This window comes from Pavona decussata, unplaced genomic scaffold (genome assembly GCF_977016875.1).
Source record: "Pavona decussata unplaced genomic scaffold, jaPavDecu1.1 SCAFFOLD_140, whole genome shotgun sequence".
NCBI classification, from domain to species: Eukaryota; Metazoa; Cnidaria; class Anthozoa; order Scleractinia; family Agariciidae; genus Pavona; species Pavona decussata.
The window spans coordinates 2868038-2888475 of record NW_028145553.1 but is presented as its reverse complement, the minus strand read 5'-3'; the positions used below and the strand labels follow the sequence as shown (position 1 = coordinate 2888475).

General features: G+C 39.0%; 3 protein-coding genes across 3 annotated transcripts in view; all 3 read right to left on the bottom strand.

The window, feature by feature from the left end:
• LOC146467025 (uncharacterized) overlaps window positions 1–20438 on the bottom strand; it is a 152563-nt gene that overhangs the window by 112001 nt on the left and 20124 nt on the right. The gene's annotated exons all lie outside the window — the stretch shown is intronic.
• On the bottom strand, window positions 274–3148 carry LOC146467028 (uncharacterized). The gene is made up of 8 exons (XM_085126485.1): window positions 2995–3148; window positions 2473–2634; window positions 2266–2343; window positions 1823–1871; window positions 1365–1540; window positions 969–1130; window positions 763–840; window positions 274–362 (listed from the first exon to the last, which is right to left on the bottom strand). The coding sequence occupies exons 1-8, from the start codon at window positions 3134–3136 to the stop codon at window positions 274–276; spliced, it is 936 nt and encodes a 311-aa protein (XP_084982611.1). The 5' UTR covers window positions 3137–3148.
• LOC146467027 (uncharacterized) lies at window positions 3323–12324 on the bottom strand. The gene is made up of 6 exons (XM_085126484.1): window positions 12247–12324; window positions 7793–7843; window positions 5597–6502; window positions 4522–4683; window positions 3876–3953; window positions 3323–3501 (listed from the first exon to the last, which is right to left on the bottom strand). Exons 3-6 carry the CDS (start codon window positions 6441–6443, stop codon window positions 3323–3325), a joined length of 1266 nt encoding a protein of 421 aa, XP_084982610.1. The 5' UTR covers window positions 6444–6502; window positions 7793–7843; window positions 12247–12324.

Here is a 20438-nt window from a genome sequence, read left to right as displayed (position 1 = left end):
CAGAAAAAAGGCAAGCTAGAAAAGGTATTAAAATACCTTTTTGTCACCTCACCGTTTGTCAGATATTAGTTTAAGTTTTGTACTTTTCAATTAAAGGCGGCCATTAACAATGGCCAAATTTTTATCCAAAAACAAAGTGAGTTTGTGTTATCCTTTTAAGGTTTTCTGAAGCGCTCTAACAAAAAAGCTTGGCTGTTGGCAATCAAAATTGATCTCTTTAAATGTTGCTGGCAACCGCAGAGAGGAGACATAAATTTATTTTTCTTTTATTTGTTAGTGTACAATGAAGGATACTGCTAATCCCTTATCACACCACCTGATGGCTTCCTCAAACTGATTCATCTGAAAACAAGTACTTGCTCCTAACAAAACACAATGATATCAGTTTAGCATTTTACGTAACTTATGTTAGATCAGCCAGCATCATGCCTCCACGGATTACTTATAAAATAAGAAAAGTACCGTGGCAAAACTTTCCCCTTCTTTATGATTTACACACATATTGAAATCACACTTGAACTAACTTTGTCCATCTTTAACCTCTAGTTGCGTCAAGTGACACTTAATAAGTATTTTTTAAATTCTTCTAGATTAGATGACAAGTTACAAGGATCTGACTTAGAATGAATAGCAGACTCGTTTTAAAACTACCGAAAGAATATTACTTTAAATACAAAGCGTGCCTCAGCTAAGCTTTTTTAAAATTATTATTCGTTAGAATGACAACGTAAAGCTGTTATAGTTTTCTATTCTGACTCTTACCTGTAACAATCACTTTGACATAAGACGGTTGTAAATCTGTAGCAGTTTTTGCATCACTCAGTGAATCATGAAAGTTACCTGCGCGAAAACCAATGAAAAGAAACATGTATTGTTGATAAGCGCACAATTAACGTCAATTGCTTTTAATTTTTTGTGGAAGTACATTAATCAGTATGACAAACTGTGAAAATCTCCAAACTTCTTACCCAGATTAAAATGTGCTGTTGCTCTGTTGCTGTACAGTTTGGCCTTTAGTTCTTTATCTTTGACGTCCATTTTGATTCCTTTTGAGTAAAGCAATATGGCTTTGCTGAACTCTTTCTTTCTGAACTCGTCATTGCCCTGATTCTTGAAGAGCTCTGCTTTTTCTAAAATGAACGACATTAAAAGACATTTTGCTTTTTTTCTGTATAAAGGTCATATACTAGGTCTTATGTTTGTCAACAAAAGTGGCTGACGAAATACCGACTCCCCACCCTCTCCCTCCTAAACATGAAATAATGACCACTCCCCTAAAAAGTGTTACGTTTTGGATCTCAGACTTTCTAATAAAGCTGTCAAAAGGAGTTGGACCATAAGTAATCATTAGTAAAACTGCTCACCTCTTAAAGTGGTTTCATTATTGTTACCCGGTGATTTCTCAGTAGCAGTTGTGACGTCAGATTCATTTGCATCGTTCTTTTCGGTTGCATTTTGTAGCTTGTTATGTTCATTGACAGCCCGGCCTCTTAATTCCAACAACTTCTGGTTGTTCTTGTCAATCTTACTTAGGTCAAGACTTGTAACACGATAGTTGTAAAAGTTGTCAACAGTCGAGAAAACCGTCAAAGTACTATAGGCAGAAGGTCATATTGTTTGCGAAGTTCCTTGTTTGTTCAGGAATTTAAGAAAAAACAGCACCATTAAAATTATTATGAAAAGGTAAAGTACTTATTTTTTGTAATTTGTCTTGCTTGAGGTGGTACAGATAAGTATGAATGAAAGAAAATAAATTGGAACAATATTTTTCGTTAACGTTTTATTGTCTGCAATAAAGGATACTGCTAATCCTTTGTCACACCACTTGATGGCTTCCTCAAACTGATTCAGCTGAACACAAGCACTTGCTCCTAACAAAACACAATGATATCAGTTTAGCATTTTACTTGAGTTATGTTAGATCAGCCAGGATCATGCCTCCACGAATTAGTTATAAAATAAGAATAGTACCGTGGCAAAACTTTCCCCTTCTTTATTATTTACACACAAACTGAAATCACACTCGAAATAACTTTGTCCATCCTTAACCTCTAATTGCGTCAAGTAACACTTAAGTGTTTTTTAAATTCTTCCAGATTAGATGACAAGTTACAAGGATTTAAGTTAGAATGAGTAGCAGACTCGTTTTAAAACTGCCGAAAGAATATTACTTTATATACAAAGCGTGCCTGGGTTAAGCATTTCTTTTATTACTCGTTAACATGACAACGTAAAGCTGTTATAGTTTTCTATTCTGACTCTTACCTGTAACAATTCCTTTGACATAAGACGGTTGTAAGTCTGTAGCAGTTCTTGCATCACTTTGTGAATTATGAAAGTTACCTGCGCGAAAATCAATGAAAAGAAACATGCATTGTTGATAAGAGCAACAATTAACTTCAATTGCTGTTTATTTTTTGTGCAAATACATTAATTAGTATGACAAACTGTGAAAATCTCAAAACTTCTTACCTAGGTTAAAATGTGCTGTTGCTCTGTTGCTGTACAGTTTGGCCTTTAGTTCTTGATCTTTGACGTCCACATTGATTCCTTTTGTGTAAAGCAATATGGCTTTGCTGAACTCTTTTTTTCTGAACTCGTCATTGCCCTGATTCTTGAAGAGCTCTGCTTTTGCTAAAATGAAAGACGTTAAAAGACATCTTGCATTTTTTTTTTTCTGAATAAAGGTCATTCTTATATGTATATATATGTTAATTCACCTTATTTTTCATTTTAAACATGATGTATTGATCACCGAAAAGCCCCTCTGGGGAGTGTTCAATAAAGTATTATCTTATCTTATCTTATCTTATATACTAGGTCATATAATTGTCAACAAAAGTGGCTTACGAAATACCGACTCCCCACCCCCTCCCTCCCAAACAAGAAGTAATGGCCACTCCACTAAGAAGTGTTGCGGCTTGGGTCTCAAACTTTCCAATAAAGCTCTCAAAAGCAGTTGGACCATAATTAATCATTAGTAAAACTCCTCACCTCTAAAAATGGTTTCATTCTTATTATCCAGTGATTTCTCAATAGCAGTTGTGACGTCAGATTCATTTGCATCGTCCTTTCCGGCTGTATTTTGTAGCTTGTTCTGTTCATTGACAGCCCGGCTTCTTAATTTTAACAACATCTGGTTGTTCTTGTCAATCTTACTTAGGTCAAGACTTGTAAGACGATAGTTGTAAAAGTTATCAACAGTCGAGAAAACCGTCAAACTACTATAGGCAGAAGGTCATATTGTTTGCGAAGTTCCTTGTTTGTTCAGAAATTTAAGAAAAAACAGCACCATTAAAATTATTATGAAAAGGCAAAGAACTTATTTTTTGTAATTTGTCTTGCTTGAGGTGGTACAGATAAGTATGAATGAAAGAAAATAAATTGGAACAATATTTTTCGTTAACGTTTTATTGTCTGCAATAAAGGATACTGCTAATCCTTTGTCACACCACATTATGGCTTCCTCAAACTGATTCAGCTGAACACAAGCACTTGTTCCTAAAAAAATCATAATAATGTTATTTTTAAATCATTTCTCTTAAAAAACAGAGGGCTCGTATAATATTACTAACGGACACTTTGAGAATGCAAGGACAAGGCAAGCTCCTTGTACTCTCTCGGGTAACTTGTTTAGCGCCAAGAAGACAAATTCCCAGATGTCTTTCAAGTCGAAAAGTTAAATTTCTGTAGGTGTCTCTTTTATATACTGTAGTACATACTTGATGATGCCTTACCTAATCCGTTATAAATGCATGTAACGTTACTTTTCAATGAATGTAACAGGACGCCATGTTTAAAATCTGTTCTTTGTCACAGCGAACCACCGCCCCCCGGCGATAAAAAGAGATGTACATTTTTCTTAGAAATCTTACCTCTCACAATCACCTTTACCAATGATGGCTGTAAGTCATTAGCAACCTTGGCATCATTCAGTGAATCACTATAATTTCCTGAGGAAGAAGAGACACAGTAAAAGAACTGAGAGGAGAGGTATTACCCGGGGGGGGGGGGGGGGGGGCTACTTGGGTTTCTGTTTTGCTGGTTAAGTGCCGCTGGCCTCTTAGAGCCCCTGCCCCATTATAGTCTATTTTGTGGCCAGTTGTAGACCCCGTCTTAGTCACTTTTTGGGAAAATGTAATTTTTGCGATCCCAGCTAAGTCACTTTCTATTTATGCAACAACGGAAAGTAATGCAAGATGATTGTTACATTTAATAAATAACAACTTTCAGACCTTTTTAACCGCGACCATTTTGAATCCCTACTTAACAGAATTTCCTTACCCCATAAATCCGAAAATGTGCGACCCCATTCTAGTAACTCTATTGAAAATGCAACCCCATTCTAGTCAATCCAGTCGTGAAACTGCGACCCCATCCAGCGGCACATCCCCATTAGCCTCTTATAAGGAGGTGCCCCCCCCCCCCCCCCCCGGGGTATTACATTAATACTGGTTTCAATTTAAAATGCTCTTAAAGCTCTTAGTTAATATAAGCCTCACCAATTTGAAAAACTCTTACCCAAACAAAAGTATGCTTCCGCTCTGCCGCTGTACAATTCGGCCTTCAGTTCTTCATCCTTGCAGTTCATTTGAATTCCCTCCGTGTAGAAGTGTACGGCGTTGCTGAGATCTTCCTGTTTGTATCTCTCATTACCTTCATTATTGTAAGCCTCTGCTATGGCTAAAACAAAGAATATTAAAAGAAGTTTCGTGTTTCATTCATCGGCTAACCGTGCGAATTCAACAACTTCGTAAACGTTTGGACATGATAGGGAACCGAGTTGGGGGTGTGGGGTTTAGGCAAGCACGAAGCATAGTGAAATCGTCAAATTGTTGTCATTTTTGCTAAAGAAGTCAGGAGGTATGGGAATGGGAGGGAGTTGCTTATTCCCCTCTCCAGAAAAAAAATTTGGAAGTCTGGTTCGCGTAAGGGATTGTGGAATCTGAAAATCTTAAAAAAAAAGCGGCGGTTGCAGTCACCTACGAGGAAAACACTTTTAAAGCAAAAGAGATTTAAAAGAAGAATTATGCAAAGAAAACGTCGGTAAAATCTTTTATTGGTTGGCGAAATGTCTTTTCCTCCATCCAAACGATCCCACAACACCTCACTCGTATCAATCTACCCATAGCACTTTGAACAAGGAACACACTCAGCTAAGAGGGTTTACGCTTAATTCCTGGTCTAGTAGGGACTTCAAAAACGCAAAGAGTAGTAATTTTTTTTACGTTACCACTCTAGGTCGAAGGGTGCGTGCAAATAACTTGAGTCATTTTATATAACATGCTGCTTTCTAAAAAATTCTTTTAAGCCAGGTCGACTTATAGTGAGAAAAAAACATAATTCGGTATTTTGGTTGAAAACTTATTTTCTTTAAATGCAAAATAATAATACAAAACCCATCGTTTCGGCTACGGGTAATCCCGAGGGGTCAAGAGAGCTCCATCTTGCCTCGATCGGGTGATCAATCACAGCACAGGATTTGACCCATCTTGCCCGCTCGCGGAGCCAGCCATTTAATAAACACCTGTACTGCGGGCTATCCAGAAGAGGATAAATAGTCAACTGTAAAAGAAAGCGGCATATTTCTTCTCACCTCTTAAGGTGTCTTCATCAAACTCCGGCGTTTCTTTACCAGCTTGGGTGACGTCACTTTCCTCAGCAGCTTTCGTGACGCAACTTTCTACGACAGCTGGGATAACGTCACTTTCCACACCAACTGGCGTGAACGCACTTTCCTTACCAGCTTGGGTGACGTCACTTTCGTCTGCAGCTTGCGTGACACCACTTTCTACGACAGCTGGGGAAACGTCACTTTCCTCACCACCTGGCGTAAACGCACTTTCCTTACCATCTTGGGTGACGTCACTTTCCTCTGCAGCTTGCGTGACGCCAATTTCTACGACAGCTGGGATAACGTTACCTTCCACACCAGCTGGCGTGAACGCATTTTCCTTACTAGCTTGCGTGACGTCACTTTCCTCAGCAGCTTGGGTGACGCCACTTTCTACGACAGCTGGGGTAGCGTCACTTTCCTCAGCAGCTTGCGTGAACGCACTTTCCTTACCAGCTTGGGTGACATCACTTTCCTCACCAGCTTGCATGAGGCCACTTTCTACGACAGCTAGGGTAACGTCACTTTCCACACCAGCTTGCGTAACGTTGCTTTCCCCACCAGTCGTCTTGACGTCATTTTCCTCACCAGCTCGCAACGCGACACTATACTCACTAGTTGGCGTGACGTCACCTTCCCCTTCAGCTGGTGTGACCCCACTTTCCGAAGCAGTTAACGTGACGCCACTTTCCTCAACAGCTGGTGCGACGTCACTTTCGTCATTAGCTTGAGTGGCATCACTTTCCTCACCAGCAGGCGTGACGTCACTTTCCTCACCACCTTGGGTGACGTCACTTTCCTTTCCAGCTTTGGTTGGACTCCTCGCCATGAAAGCTGGAAGTTACTTCCTCAAAGTGCTATGGATCGAATATTGGCAAGTTACTGTTGCTGTAGAAAACAGAAATTACTGTATAAGAAAACACCAATGAGTTCTAAAAACAAAACTAAAAACAAGCAGGTCCAAGATCGCCGCCACCGAGAAATCATTTTTTTTTTAATTGAGAATGCTTCATTAAACTGTTAACCTTTTACATTGTATTATTACATATACTTGCCCTTTTGAAACTCATTTCATATTTACAATGACATAATAGATACCATTGCATAGTAAAATTATGTAGGAATATTCTAAATTACAAATTAATGACAAGCACTCCAAACAAACTATTTGAAAGATGTTAATGTTATTATTATTTTTTAAACACAACTACAAAAGACGAAGACAACACACCACAGACACAGTGCAGATACTTCATTTACAGTTACAAACTAGTATTCATTAATAAAAAAAAAAGAAGCTACGGTCTTGAATAGGCAATCCACATATTACCTCCAAGAAATGACAAAACAAATTACAGAAGTGGTTCTTATCTCTTTCTTAAATCAAGAGGCTTCTTACTTCGTATAGCGATAAGCCTTTCATTTTCTTGTTTAGTTTTTACTTTGTGCATGAACAAATTAAATTTTGGAGAGGATTTTCTCTATTTACATTCCCATATACATAGTTTACCAAGAATTATCAAATAATTAAAGAGATCATTTCCATAAGGAATGTCAATTATAATATATTTTAAAGATAAACTCAAATTTATACCACGGAGATCAGACCACCAAGTGCTAACTCTATTTCAAAAAGCCCACGCACAGGAGCATAGGACATTCCATCATGATTTCCCGCCATCGAGAAATCATGTTGGAATTAATATCACGTAATGTAAAACTATCCCCCCATAAGACTGGTTTTTACTAGGACGTAAGCATAAAGATGAGCATGTGAGAGCACTAGCCACATATTTTTTAAGCATACGGACAAACGGACCAACAGAAATTAAACCATTCCTTGACGGAATTCTCGACACCAGCTTCCCTTGATATTAAGCAAGATGGTCGAACTTATGTCGCCCCCGTTCTCTTGAAGCACAAGAAGCTACAAGTAGAATGAACCTGCTCGTTCTTCTTTTGCTCATGTTTCTGCTTATATTGTAGGTTCTTTCACTTTCTTGGGCGGCGTTTGAGGTAATGCTTGAATTTCGTATGCTTATGTCCTTGTGAAAGCCAGTCTGTAGGCTAATACTCTAAGAGTTATGAAGGTGGGGGAGTAAATCAACCTCGGTCTATACTCCATTGTCAGAGTTATTCGGATAAATTTTGAACTCGATGGAAGAAATTAATACCCACCTCAGAAGCCCAAGGTATGATTTACATTTCGTGACTTGCCAGGGTGGCCGGCTGCAGGAAAGAAATGTTATATGCTCACATTACTGTCTAGTTATTGTTATATAAAGTACAAAACAGTTATGTTTCAAAATTCCCCCAACCTGAAAGACAAGCAACTTATTGACTATGCTTAAGGGAAGACGTTCTTCACTAAAAGGCCTTTTAGACGCTAGAGTATGAATAGGAGGTGGTAAAGGGTAGAAAACAAGGGGGGGGGGGAGGGGTTATACGGGGATAATGTTTTAAAAATGGAAATTTCACAATCGCGACTCAGATAAAGGGGACATTTTTGGCACAGAAAAGCTTTTTTAATGTCCTAACTACACTTTATGTGTTACTCTCATGACGAAAGGAAGAAAAAATTCTATCAAAACGTCGATTAAATATGGCCTATGCAGGTCATGCAATCTTGCACCGTTATTAATAATACAAGGCGTAAAGGAATTTCATGATTTCATGGTTCATGATGAATTGAAAACTTCTTACTTTTTTCACATATACACTGAATATGGAGTAAATGGAGTCCAATAAAGAAGGAACTGTGTTTCCGTGTATTTTCGCAAATCTTCAAACAACTTTGCTTTAGTCACGTATTAATCTCCCAGCCAACGCCCCTGAAGTGTTGTTTCTGTGTTTTATGGGTGTTGGTCTCTGGTTATAGGTACATTTGCGTTCGTGGCTGAAAACACATGCCTATTACCCTGCGTTGAGATTTCTCGCACGTAAGGATCTCGTAATACTGCTTGTTAACAAGATTGAAAAGCGTCACGGACATTTTCCGCGACTTCTACAATCGGAATTCTTTATCGGAAGTCTCATCAATCGACAGTTCATGTTTTACTTTTAGTCAGCCAAATGACGCCAGAGTTTGTTTTAAGCAAAGATTTGTTTCGAATTATTTTTTTTTTGAACAATTTCTAATTCAGGTACAAGTTCCTACTAGATTCAGTTTCAGATAACAAAATTAGCCCAACTTGATGAGATATTCATCCTCCGTCCGTCTAAGAGCTTTCTTGTTATTATTCTCCTTTAAACTGTTATACAGTCCGCAGAGTACAGTAGTGATTAGCTTTTACGACGCATCTCTCATCGGTAAAGTGAACTTCAAAAAAGGCACCGCCATATCTTTATTCACAGAAACCGAAATAAAATAGTAATAATCAAAGATTAGGGAGTGTGTTCGATGATCTCGATCCCAGGCTCTCTCTTCTTTGCCAAGTTGGCGAAGATGTCATCCGCCCCTGTAAAATCTGCGGGGATGTCATATACGCCTCCCGGGAAATTGTCCCGATATGGTTGCATTCATTTGTTTGTTGTCCCATACAATTTTGACTCCAATCTGTATTAGGAGTGCGTTCTTTCTACGTCGAACGCAATTGTCACGTTATGTGACGTCACTGACCAAAACAAATTAACTATCACACGAGTGATACTGACAAGTGATGGAAACTTGAAATGTAATGTTGGCTGAGTAAATACTGACTAAGCTTTACCTTCTACTGACTCTTCATCTGGTATTTATAAAAGTTAGAGATGAATAGAGTGGTTTTCAATTGAGTGTCGAAAGTAATTTGCATTTGCTTTGGTTTTGCATTATTACACTCCGTGAGTGGTTAACGAAACTCCCGCCACTTTCTCAACCAATGGGAATCCAAACCAAAACCAATCGTGTTTTGGCCGCACACTTTTTCCCGCGCTTGGCGCCGTTACATGTATTTGTTTCGAATTCTGATTGTTTCATTGTGCTGTTTACACCTTTCGCGATAGGCCAGAGTAATTACTTTGGTTTTGGTTTTACGACACTCAATCGGAAACCGCTCTGTCACTGATTTAATGATATCAGAACTCGCAATGGTAGGAGAGATACTGCAATACTAAGCGGGCATAACATTCTGCTCGGACCATAAAATCTAAAATTAAAAATTTGAAAACCGAAAGGCTAGAGCTTGGTGAAACTAAAGCGACAAAGCAAGTTTGAACATTCTCTCTGCTACCACTATTGCTGCAGTATTCTAAAGGACAGCTTATTTCACTAATACGGAGAAGTTGTTATCATTGATTTTCATTATGAGTTTATCTCAGTTCAATTGCCCGCGCAAAATTTGTTTTTACTCAAACAAATAACGAAAACGATTTTCCTTTTTCAGATTATACTTCTTACATCAGTTGGTAATTCAGGAAAGAATGGTCCATAGAGTTACAATTACAGCAAGTTTTAAGTAAAACAATTTTAAAAATTTGGAGAAATGTTCATTTCTGATCCGAAGAAGAAAAGCATCGAGTTTGACTATACGCGAAGATATTCGGCTCTTCTTTGAAACGTTACGTTACCGGAATTGTATATGAAGCTTTGTAGTCCGCATAATACCAAACTGCGTTTAACTTAAACTGTGTTTTGACCCTGTATTAGTTGCCGTAAAAGGATAATGAGTTTTTTGCCTCGACGAACATCGCATTGAACAGTGAACCTTCTATCAAAAACATGGACTTACCACATTTTCATTTCAAGACACCGAAATCTTTAACATGAGTTACATGCTTTGGTGAACTTCCCAATAAAAAAGTGAAACTTCAAGAACACGGAATCATATCTTTATTTCAAGGTGTTTCCCTTGTAAATACTGACCGAGCTTTGCCTATGGTATGGTAAATAGCACAGATACATGCTACTGAATTCATGATATCAGAATATAAAGTTGTAGTACCTTATAATTTTCAGAAATCCATTCTTGGTGTAATTGAAATAGTAAACTCGATCGGCCGACCACAAGCGAAATTCCAAGAACCAAACATTAAAACTACTTTTCTGTCTTCTTTCTGAAAACTCGCTTTTGCTGCAGTATTGTAATTACTAGTTCAGTGTTTTTACTTATTTCATTTGCACATGAGTTTCTCTCTTTTCTTAATTTACTTTTTGTCAAACAAACGACAACAATGTTCCTTATACTTTCATGATCAGTTTTTTTAACCAAGGCAACAAAAATTAACTGATTTTCCATTGGGTCCGCTTTCAGACAAAAAAAATTATAATTTGAACGATTTGGTGAGATTTCCTTCTTTGGTCCAAGAAGAAAAACATCAACTAGTCGCGTTTTTACTACCCTTCTTCTCTAAACTGTCACGCAGTTTATAGTTGTACTTCCTGAAAACTTGAAGCGTCTTTACAATATATCGTGAATAATAAATTCTGTGTGACTAGCTTCGAGGTATGTTTTACTGAAAAGAGAACTTCTAAAACGCGGAACTATATCTTTATTCCGATAAACAGTTCCCCAGATCACCTTCTACGACGTCACTGGTAAAAAATACATGACAAAAAAGTAATGAATTAAGACAGGGAACGATACACAGGGCGTTTGTTGCACATTAATGTCTGAGGTCAAAAAAAAAAAAAAAAAAACCCGAACTATTGTGAGTAGGATCAAATTTAAAGAGCTAAGATTTAAATTCAGCCGAACAGTCAAGGCTCAGTGTGACTTCAAAGAAAATCCAAGTTGTGATCTATAAGATTAATCCAGCCCTGTGGCTCAGAGGACAGGATTGAAAATTTTATCACGACAAACCGGGTTGAACTGTGCCGAGAAAATTCAACCGAGATAACTTACAATATGGGTACGCAAAATAATTACGAAGTCCATGCTATGTTTTACGCTTTTTGTTTCGGATTGTGTTTTGTTTGTCAGTTTCTAATCCAGAAACAAAAGTTCGTGAAGCTAAATCTAAATTTAAATAGTTAAGGCCCGCGATTCTGACAGAAATATCGCATTATTTTTATGACTCTGTTGTAAACTGCTAAAGGGCTTTACAGCATGGCCTTGCAATAGAAAATTTAGTATTTGCACTTATTTAGTCATCTCTCGCTTTATTATAACGGCGCAACCTTAATATCGGAGACTTCCAAATGAATTAGTTTCACGCGAGAAACCGAAACCATTCAATCGTGTTTTACGACCTCAAACATCGCAATCATGTATCTTTGTGGCTAAAGTATTTTTAAAGATCAAGAGGAAAGTGGACATAGAATTAATTATAACATGAACAGGAAATGTGTAGTTAGCTGTCTCAAATCGTCCATACTATACTGATTAAACCTGGTTCACATTTGATGAAAAAATCAAATTTTTCTTGACAATATTCTCCGCTTGCAAAAATGCCCTTTATATATACATTATTAAATTCTCGTAATTGTAGCTATAATAAATGTATCGGGCGCATCGAGTTTAGTCAATTTAAAATTCCTTTACACGATTTAATCGAGCTTCATCCCCCATTTCACAGTAAGCGGTCAACGGCTAAAACAATATTTATCCGCGCAAGATTGTCTATTCACCTCGTTTATGTCCTTCTTCTCAAAACTGCTAAATTACATAAGCCATACAATTCCCAAGCAAATGATGGTTTATAGTTGTGCTTACCTAAAACCTTTGGTGTCTTGACACAGTATTGCGTTTGATGAGTTTGAGTGATTTGCTTCGACGCCCGTTACATTGAAAAGTAAACAACAAAACTCGCATTTCTTCATTCCAAGCTAAGGAAACCGAAATCAGATTGTCACATGTTGGGACGTCATACACTGAAAATACACTTTATCAAACGTTGGCTGGGTAAATATTCCATTATCAGATATTTAAAAGGTTATTCGCTTGGGCTGCTGGCATACCATACCGTGACTGCCTAGCTAGATTTGGTCTGTCCACTCTGAATGATAGGCGTCATGAACTGTAGGAAGCTTTTATTAGTATCTTTAGCCCGCTAAATAGTTTACACAGCTTGTAACCTCCTAAGCATAAAGCCAAGGACAATACGAGTGGGAAGCGTATTTGTAACCTATCACACTTGTGCACAGATCGTTACAAGCGCACGTTCATTACTGCGATGTGCATCCGTGCTAACAATGCCCTGGAAAAGAAATAAATTATCAGTGTAGATAATGGTTTTCCTTTTTTTTTTTTCTTTTTAAGAACGTAAGATATTTTATATATTTCATAATAGTATCGATACTTTAATATTTTATTACTATTATTATGTGAATTACCTTGATAATTTGTAAATTTTAGCGTAGCTAATTGGTAATAATATCAGCCATTTGAAAAAGAGCGCGCCATTTTTTTATCATTGAAATGGGGAAAGGGGGAAGGGGTGGAGGGTGGCCTTAATTTTTCATTTGATTTGTCCAAGATTGCAATCTTAGACTGAATAATAACAAAAAATAATTAAACCTCGCCCTCCCCTAAAATAAATGATGAGTTCGCGCCCAAAGCAAAACGCGCCCTTTTTCCATCATTGAAATGGGTGGGGGATGGCCTTAATATAGGGGCGATAGTGGAGACGAGGACAAAGTTGAAACGAGCGGGAAAAAATCAACTAACAAATATACTGAAGAGTTTGTCCCCAGGGGCTTTTAGTTTTCTTTCGTACGTTTCTTCGTCAAATTTTCCCCCCACCCGTTTCGACTTTTTCCTTGTCCCAATTATCACCTCCTGGGTCTTATAAAGGATGACGTTGTTAAGGTTGTTAGTGCGTCCGGCTGAAAGAAATCAAAAGAGGTGCAGATTTTAAGGCAGTGGCGCAAAGACAAAATCTTGAAATGTTTGTAAATGATCAAATGATATGGATCGAAGGGAAGAGTTAAATGTGATAACAGGACTGAGTGGTGGGTGGGTCGGGTGTGGTGTCACTGGCTTTGAATGCCTTAGTGCGTATGATGGTGTAAACACATTTTCGGATCTCACGTTTAACGAGAATAAATAAATGAATAAATAAATACGCGATTGTTGAGTTATTGTATGGTTCGTTGTTACATAACCGGTTTAAGCTGCGTCTGATACTCCCCGCGGCGAGGTTGAATGGAATGGCTTGGCTTGGTATTCAAGGGGTGACATGAAAACTGCAAGAGGTACTGATGTCTATCCGTAGGACAACAGAGAAATAGTTACCGAAAACAGAGTTTTTAACTAAGGAGCTGAGCAAATTCAACGTCAAGCCTGTTAAACAGGCTAGCATCGCTCCTGCATTGGGAAGATCACATGTCTGGAATCAGGGCTCTCAAGCCATATGTAATTAACGCATTTTATGGCCCAGCGGACACTTTGCCAGTGTCCGTAAATGTGATATGAAAAACAATGAAATATTTATTATAAAAGTAGATCATGGATCGGGCTTTGCAATTTTTGTGGGATTACAGGTAGCCCAAAGGAGCTTACGTTCGAATTAAAAAGTTAATTCTGAAGTATCATACAAATCTCTCAATTTCCTGATACAAATACTTTAATTTTATAGATGGTTTGAGTACCGTGTTTAAAAGCCCCAAATGGTGAGCTCGGGCTACCTGTGTTGGAATTATCTAAACGCAAAGATATCTTTGGAAAAACTGGCAACAGGACACCAATGATAATATAGAAAATCATGATCATTACGGTCTTCGATTTACATGCTTGAGTCTTTACAGTTCCAAGCAAACCAGACCGTGACGTCACTCCAATGATTTTGCGCATTTGCCGAGATATGGTAAAGGGAAACATAGTGAGTGTCCCCACCGTAAAAAGTCTTACATTCTCCACAATCGTTCAGAATTCAAGCCTCCTCTTGGGTGGAACCCTAAGTAATGCTAATTCCTTGTATACATGTTTAAATGCACTGTGCAACCCAACTGAGGACGAGCTACAGTAGCTGTTAGCATCCAATTAGTGCTTTCGCGCTATCACCACGCCTACCGTATTCACGAAAGAATAATAAATACATTAATACATGAAATCAGTTTCATTTTATGTGAAGGACTGTGTACAGGCCAGATCCCCCGCGCGGACCCTCTCCTTAAACCGCTACTGTTATAAGATGGAAAAATATCAGTGCAAACGTAACCACCTGTCATAACTGGTACCTCCTAAGGGTAAAAATGAACCTTATACGCTATCAACAAAAGAAGCTCTTTTCAGTGCCTTAGATGCATGGTTTTACAATTTTCTGATCCCCGGTCTTCAACGTCCTCCGAAGGGGAAGTAGCGTAACGTGTCTGTCGGGGGGCCCGACCTTTTTTGACCAAAACCGAGGTTCGTGGGCCGAGGCGCCGAGATATTTCGTTTGATTGAGAGAAGCAAGTCGAGCGTTCGACAGCGGGCTCTCCACTTACATGATCTGACTCGTCCCCAGTCTGTCTCTCATGGTCGAGAGGAGAAGCGCTTAAGAGATGCTCGCGGTGGAGAATGGGAAGGAGGAAGGAGGGGAGACTCTTTTTCTCTCTTCCTTCTTCAGGTCGTCCCCTTCGTTGCGTTGCCGTCCTAGTCTCCTCTCGACCGTATGATATCATAAGAGACAGCTGGGGACGAGTCAGGGATTGGGAGGGTCTGAATCCGCCACAGTGCAATACCTGAAAAGGTTGCAGAATAACACTAACGCTGGTTGTCTTAGATTGAAGCACCTTAATTAAGCGATACCAGACCGCGAAATATAACACTTAAGGATATTTTGACTATTTCCTCAGTTCTTGATGTGAGAATCTGCCCCGATCTGTTACAAAATAAATCCCAATACAGTGCTGATCCCCTTACAACAACGAGATCTAAATGTCCATAATGACCGTGTCCATTTGTAGAGAAAGCAATGCTTTAGCTCACTTATTACTTCTGTGAAACTGTGAAAAGTCTTCTTAAACAGAAATAATCAGCACAGAAGGATATTCATGTAGATCGGGATCAGCTTTAGCTTTTAGTGAGGGTTTTAAATAAAACAACTAAACAATGCGGCTGATCGAACAACAACCTGAAACTTAAAGTCTGCTTAATATTTCGGCGAGGCAAAACCAACCACATTATGCATTCGGTGAACCTTAGCGGTCAAATAACCTTCATCTCAACGCCCAATGATGGGCACAGTTATCATGATCTTTGTTGGTGGTCCATCCGGGATTGAATCCGCGACCTCCCTAGGCTCGATTACCAGCCGCTGTTCGGGAAAATGAGCCCGCACTCATCCCCCCGAAAAGTCTTTCTTCAGGGAGGATCACAGACCGGACCCGGGAGACGGCGGAAATCGAGCCTACGACCTCCCACTCTGAGTCTAGCCTGGAAATCTACGGCCTCGCGGCCAACTGAGGCCAGGCTTGCTGCAGAGAAAATCATTGAATTCTTCTCAAGAAATTCGGTCTGGGTGTCTTTCAAGATCGGTTCAGTCGTAAGTACAATAAAGAAAGTGCGAGGAAATTTCTAACCCTGGGTTTCCCTGCACTCTGCCCTATATCCACTATCCCGTATTTGTCTTCTCTTTACTCCTGCCAAACGTGTCACTACCTCGCCCCACCCGGGGGGGCGGGGGAAATAGGGGGGGGGGGGGTTTGCACGTTTGACATTCTGGAAGGGAAATCACAAAATTTGGAATATCTACGCAAATACTACATCTACAGGGTTGAAATTTTGCAGGGTTGATGTGCTGACGGAACTACACATTGTGATAGTGGCTATGATGTCACCATAGCAACGTACTCGTTACCAGACCTCTACCTTCCTAAAATGACAAATGCCTTATTTATTGCTCCACACTCAAACAGAATTTCTTATACTTGTGCTGCGTAATGTCCATATTCCCTCACACCCACTGAATAAACATCAAGAGCGGGAAGGGAAACTCTGATTTTATCCTTTAAATGGTGAGGGCCTGGAGCCCATTGTGTTGCCATGGAAATGTCATAGTGGATTATATCATGAAACTTTGTGATGAGTATAACAACTCTACAAAGTTTCAGTTCTATACAGAAAAAGGCTTAAGAGATATTCCATTTTTTGTGATTTCCCTTCATTTTGTGTCAGTCTTGTGACGTCACAAGTTGTCTAATTTGCATAAGCCTAAATCTTCAATAACTCGGCAACCAAGAATGCTATCACAATAAAATAAATGCCATTCTTCGTCATTTTGAAAGCTCTTCCTAATAAGCTAATAAAAGTTTTTGTGTCATATACACTTTAATATAAGTAAAAAATAATTTCATGTATTTTAGAATTCAAATGATGCACTTTATGATCTGGTAAATTATTTTGATTTTGGCTTTATTGATTGTTAGAATATATTGCGATTTCAAACCAAATGAATATTTTATCCGGTTACAGTTAAAGTTAGAGTTTCGAATTTGTCTTGTAGTGCAATAATGTATGTTTTGTTGTCAGCTTGTATCGAAACATTTTTTTTATTTCATTCCGCTTATAAGCCCCCCTCTCTCCCCACCCCCTGAATGTAAGCTCACCCAACTGACTCGTTACGAAATCGTATAAGCCCAGGGCTTATATTTTTGCACCAACATTGGTACCAGTATCACAAACTCCACCCCACTTCCTACCCGCCTTTTTGTACCGGAACTCAACCCCGTTCCCTCCCTCGGGGTCACTGTAACACTATCAGTATGTGCATTTTAAACATTTGCTTATCTCTAGGTCGAGTATGTGGTTACAAAATCCACGAAACAATTCCGAAAGAATGACTGAACTACTATTATCACAGTAAACCCCGTCTGTACCTGGGTAAAAACGCTGCACAGATAACAAAAAATTCAAAAACTAGTAGTTAATGGCTACAAAGATTATATTACAAAAAAAAAATACATTTTTCAAATACTGCATCTGTCTTTCGAAGCTTCTTAGACGTGCTTAAAGATTAGCAAGACAATAAACTGATTTTTCTGTCATCCTTGGGAAATCTTTCCGGACATGACGACTGTCAGAGTCACTGCCCTTGCCGTTTTTTTTAAAGGTCAGTGTCACGTAATTTCGTGGGCCCTTCGAGTGTCTTTTTAATCTCTACTTTGTTTTGGCTTTGATGAGGAAGAAAGATTGCTAAGTATGAAAGCAGATCAGGCTTAATATACATGGTGTTTATTCACGTAGTTTGTAGACAATGAACTACGCTTGCATCTTTATATAAATAAACATTACTCCTAACAAAATGGTTTGAAAAAGGTTTGTTTTCTTTCTGAAAACGGCAGATCAGAGTCTTAAATTCATACATGTGGCCGCCATTGAACGAACACAACTTTTCCAAATGATGATTTGCTTTGACGTCACACAGGTAAAGATAAGTGGGTCCCCCCAATCGTGATATACGCGCCGATAATGGATTTTGATTGGGCCGTTTTTGTTCAAGACAATCAGAACAAGAAATCCCTTCTGGGAGAGGGCAGTATTTAATCTAGGTTTAATGAATAAACCAAAAAGTTATTTGGCGTTTTACAGGAAGGGATGAGTGGGTCTCCTCTCTCGTGATATGTGCCTGAATAATAGATTTTGATTGGGCCCCTTCTGTTGAAGCAATCAGAACATTACATCCTTACTAGGAGAGGGGAGAGTTTAACGCTAAATTAATGTGCAGATTTGTGGCTACAATGAAGAAAAAAAAAGAAACCCGACCCAAACCTAGACACGGCCTGCCCGGCGGGCATTTCGTGTAATGAACTGACGCACGGAGTCTTGAGCCCCATCCACACCAACAAACATGTTTAATTAAACCAGGTTTAACAAAATGAAAATTGGTGACAGAAAGCTGAACCATTGGCTCTGACATAGGATTTGAGTAAACTTTAACTTGAGCTTTCATTTGTGCTAAATCTGTAGTCAACAAAAATCCGAAAACAGCTTTTATGAAGGAAACAATTTTAAACTGTGTTTAACTAAACAGCTTTTAAACATGTTTAAGCCTTGGTGTGAATGGACATTGGTCTTTTATTTCCATTTCTGATTCGCACCCGCAACTTCCGTTCCCACAATACATCGCGCAGCTCTTGTCCGCCATTTTGCCTTTCTTCGTTTTCAAAACAAGTACAATTAACCAGCATCACTGCTTCTTCCAGCGGGTTCTTTTGATAATAATTTGCGCTGAAATCTTTCTCATTTGTGGTGCATCAAACTAGAAGGAATGATCCGTCTGAGACAGTAGACATCTCGATGGCGCGGGCTGATAGTTGTTGGGCCATCGTAGCATGATCAGAAATATCACCGCTGTTTGTATTCCGTCGATGTAAGTTCAGTAAACCTAACTTCATATGTTGAATCAACAACATCAGATAATCGATAACTTTACTAACATGCGCGCGCGAGGATTATAAATTACATTTCACTGTCAGTTTTGTCGTCTGCAAACACCTTCCTGGCGTTGGGACCGGGATGACTGGAGATGTCATTTTCAAAATGACATCTCCAGTCATCCCGGTCCCAAACGACATTCGCCATTCAATTCATTCAGTTAGCATTCACCCAAAGAAACGCAGGTTGCTGCAATATATAGTACGAACTCTGACCGCAACCGGACTCGTCGTCTATAAAGGACGACAATGACCACTTAGCCATAAATGCAGCCGAGAATATATAGACACTGCAAACTATGACATCGCGGAGGAAGAAATACAGTTTCTAGTATCGAGCAAACCATTCCAAACCAAGAACCGGTGTTTACCTAACCTACGAACATTGCTATTTATAACCATTTAGCGTCATTGTTTACAAATAGTAAGTTTAAAATAGCTATGGCATGGGTCGCACTTGGCAAAGTTTGGTGTGAATTTGGTGTAAAAATCTGTCATCGGGGCACATTGCTTAATGCGACCCTAACTGGTTCGCAAAAGCTTTGAAAATCGGCCAAAACATCAAAGACGCCGTAGTGCCTGGGGCAGGCAGATTTGGGAAAACCGGGCTTAACAATATCCATCACGGCGGTAACTGTCATCGCTTGTCAGTGAATAGTGAACAATTATTACAACCCGTCGCAGTTCCCCGTTTTTTTCGGTGGCAGCACGGAATATTCCCAATATCTATATCCTGACAGCCAAATTTTTAGCTCTGGAGAGGCAAAAACTGAGACCCAACGTTGAACTTACTGGACCTAGCTCGTCCGTCTTCTATTGAGGAAAAACGGGTACACGCTAGATGGACGAAGGATGAGGAGAAAACGTTTATAAGATTATGGGCCGAGAATTTTGACTGCCTTGAAAGCAAGGATACCCTTAAAGCGTGGGACGACATCGCGAAAACAATGAATGCGATTCGTATCTGGTCCACTTCAGTTATGCAAAGTGTAATCACTGACATTTTTTTTCCACCCAATGCGACCCTAATAGTTTGATGCAAGTTTTTGCTTTCCGGTTGAGGTTTCGCATTTCATTTCGCGGGTATTGTAGAATTTATAAAAACTGACTGCAACTTTTGCGCAACTTTACTGAACCAAAAGTGTCTTTCAGGCAAGACGATTAGTAATTTAATGAAACATTATCGTCTGTGGGGGTTTCAGATGTACTTTGATGTGAAATATGTATTGATTTTGTTTCGTTTCCTTCGAGTGACGCTGGCGTACCAAGGAAAGCGTGACACAACACCTGAACGTTTCACTTTTTCGTTTGCGATCGGTGATCACCTACTTGGAATGAAATTTATTTTTATAGGGATAAACCCATCAACACATGAGATTTTATTTCCGAATAACAACTTAGTTTTATTCCATCAGAAATGAAATATAAACAATAAATTTATTTTAAACTTGTTAACTTGCACTTGCGTGATCACTACCATTTTTAAAAAAAATATATATATATTAAAATTCCCTATGTGTTTACTCCCGTCAACGCTTAGATTTTAAA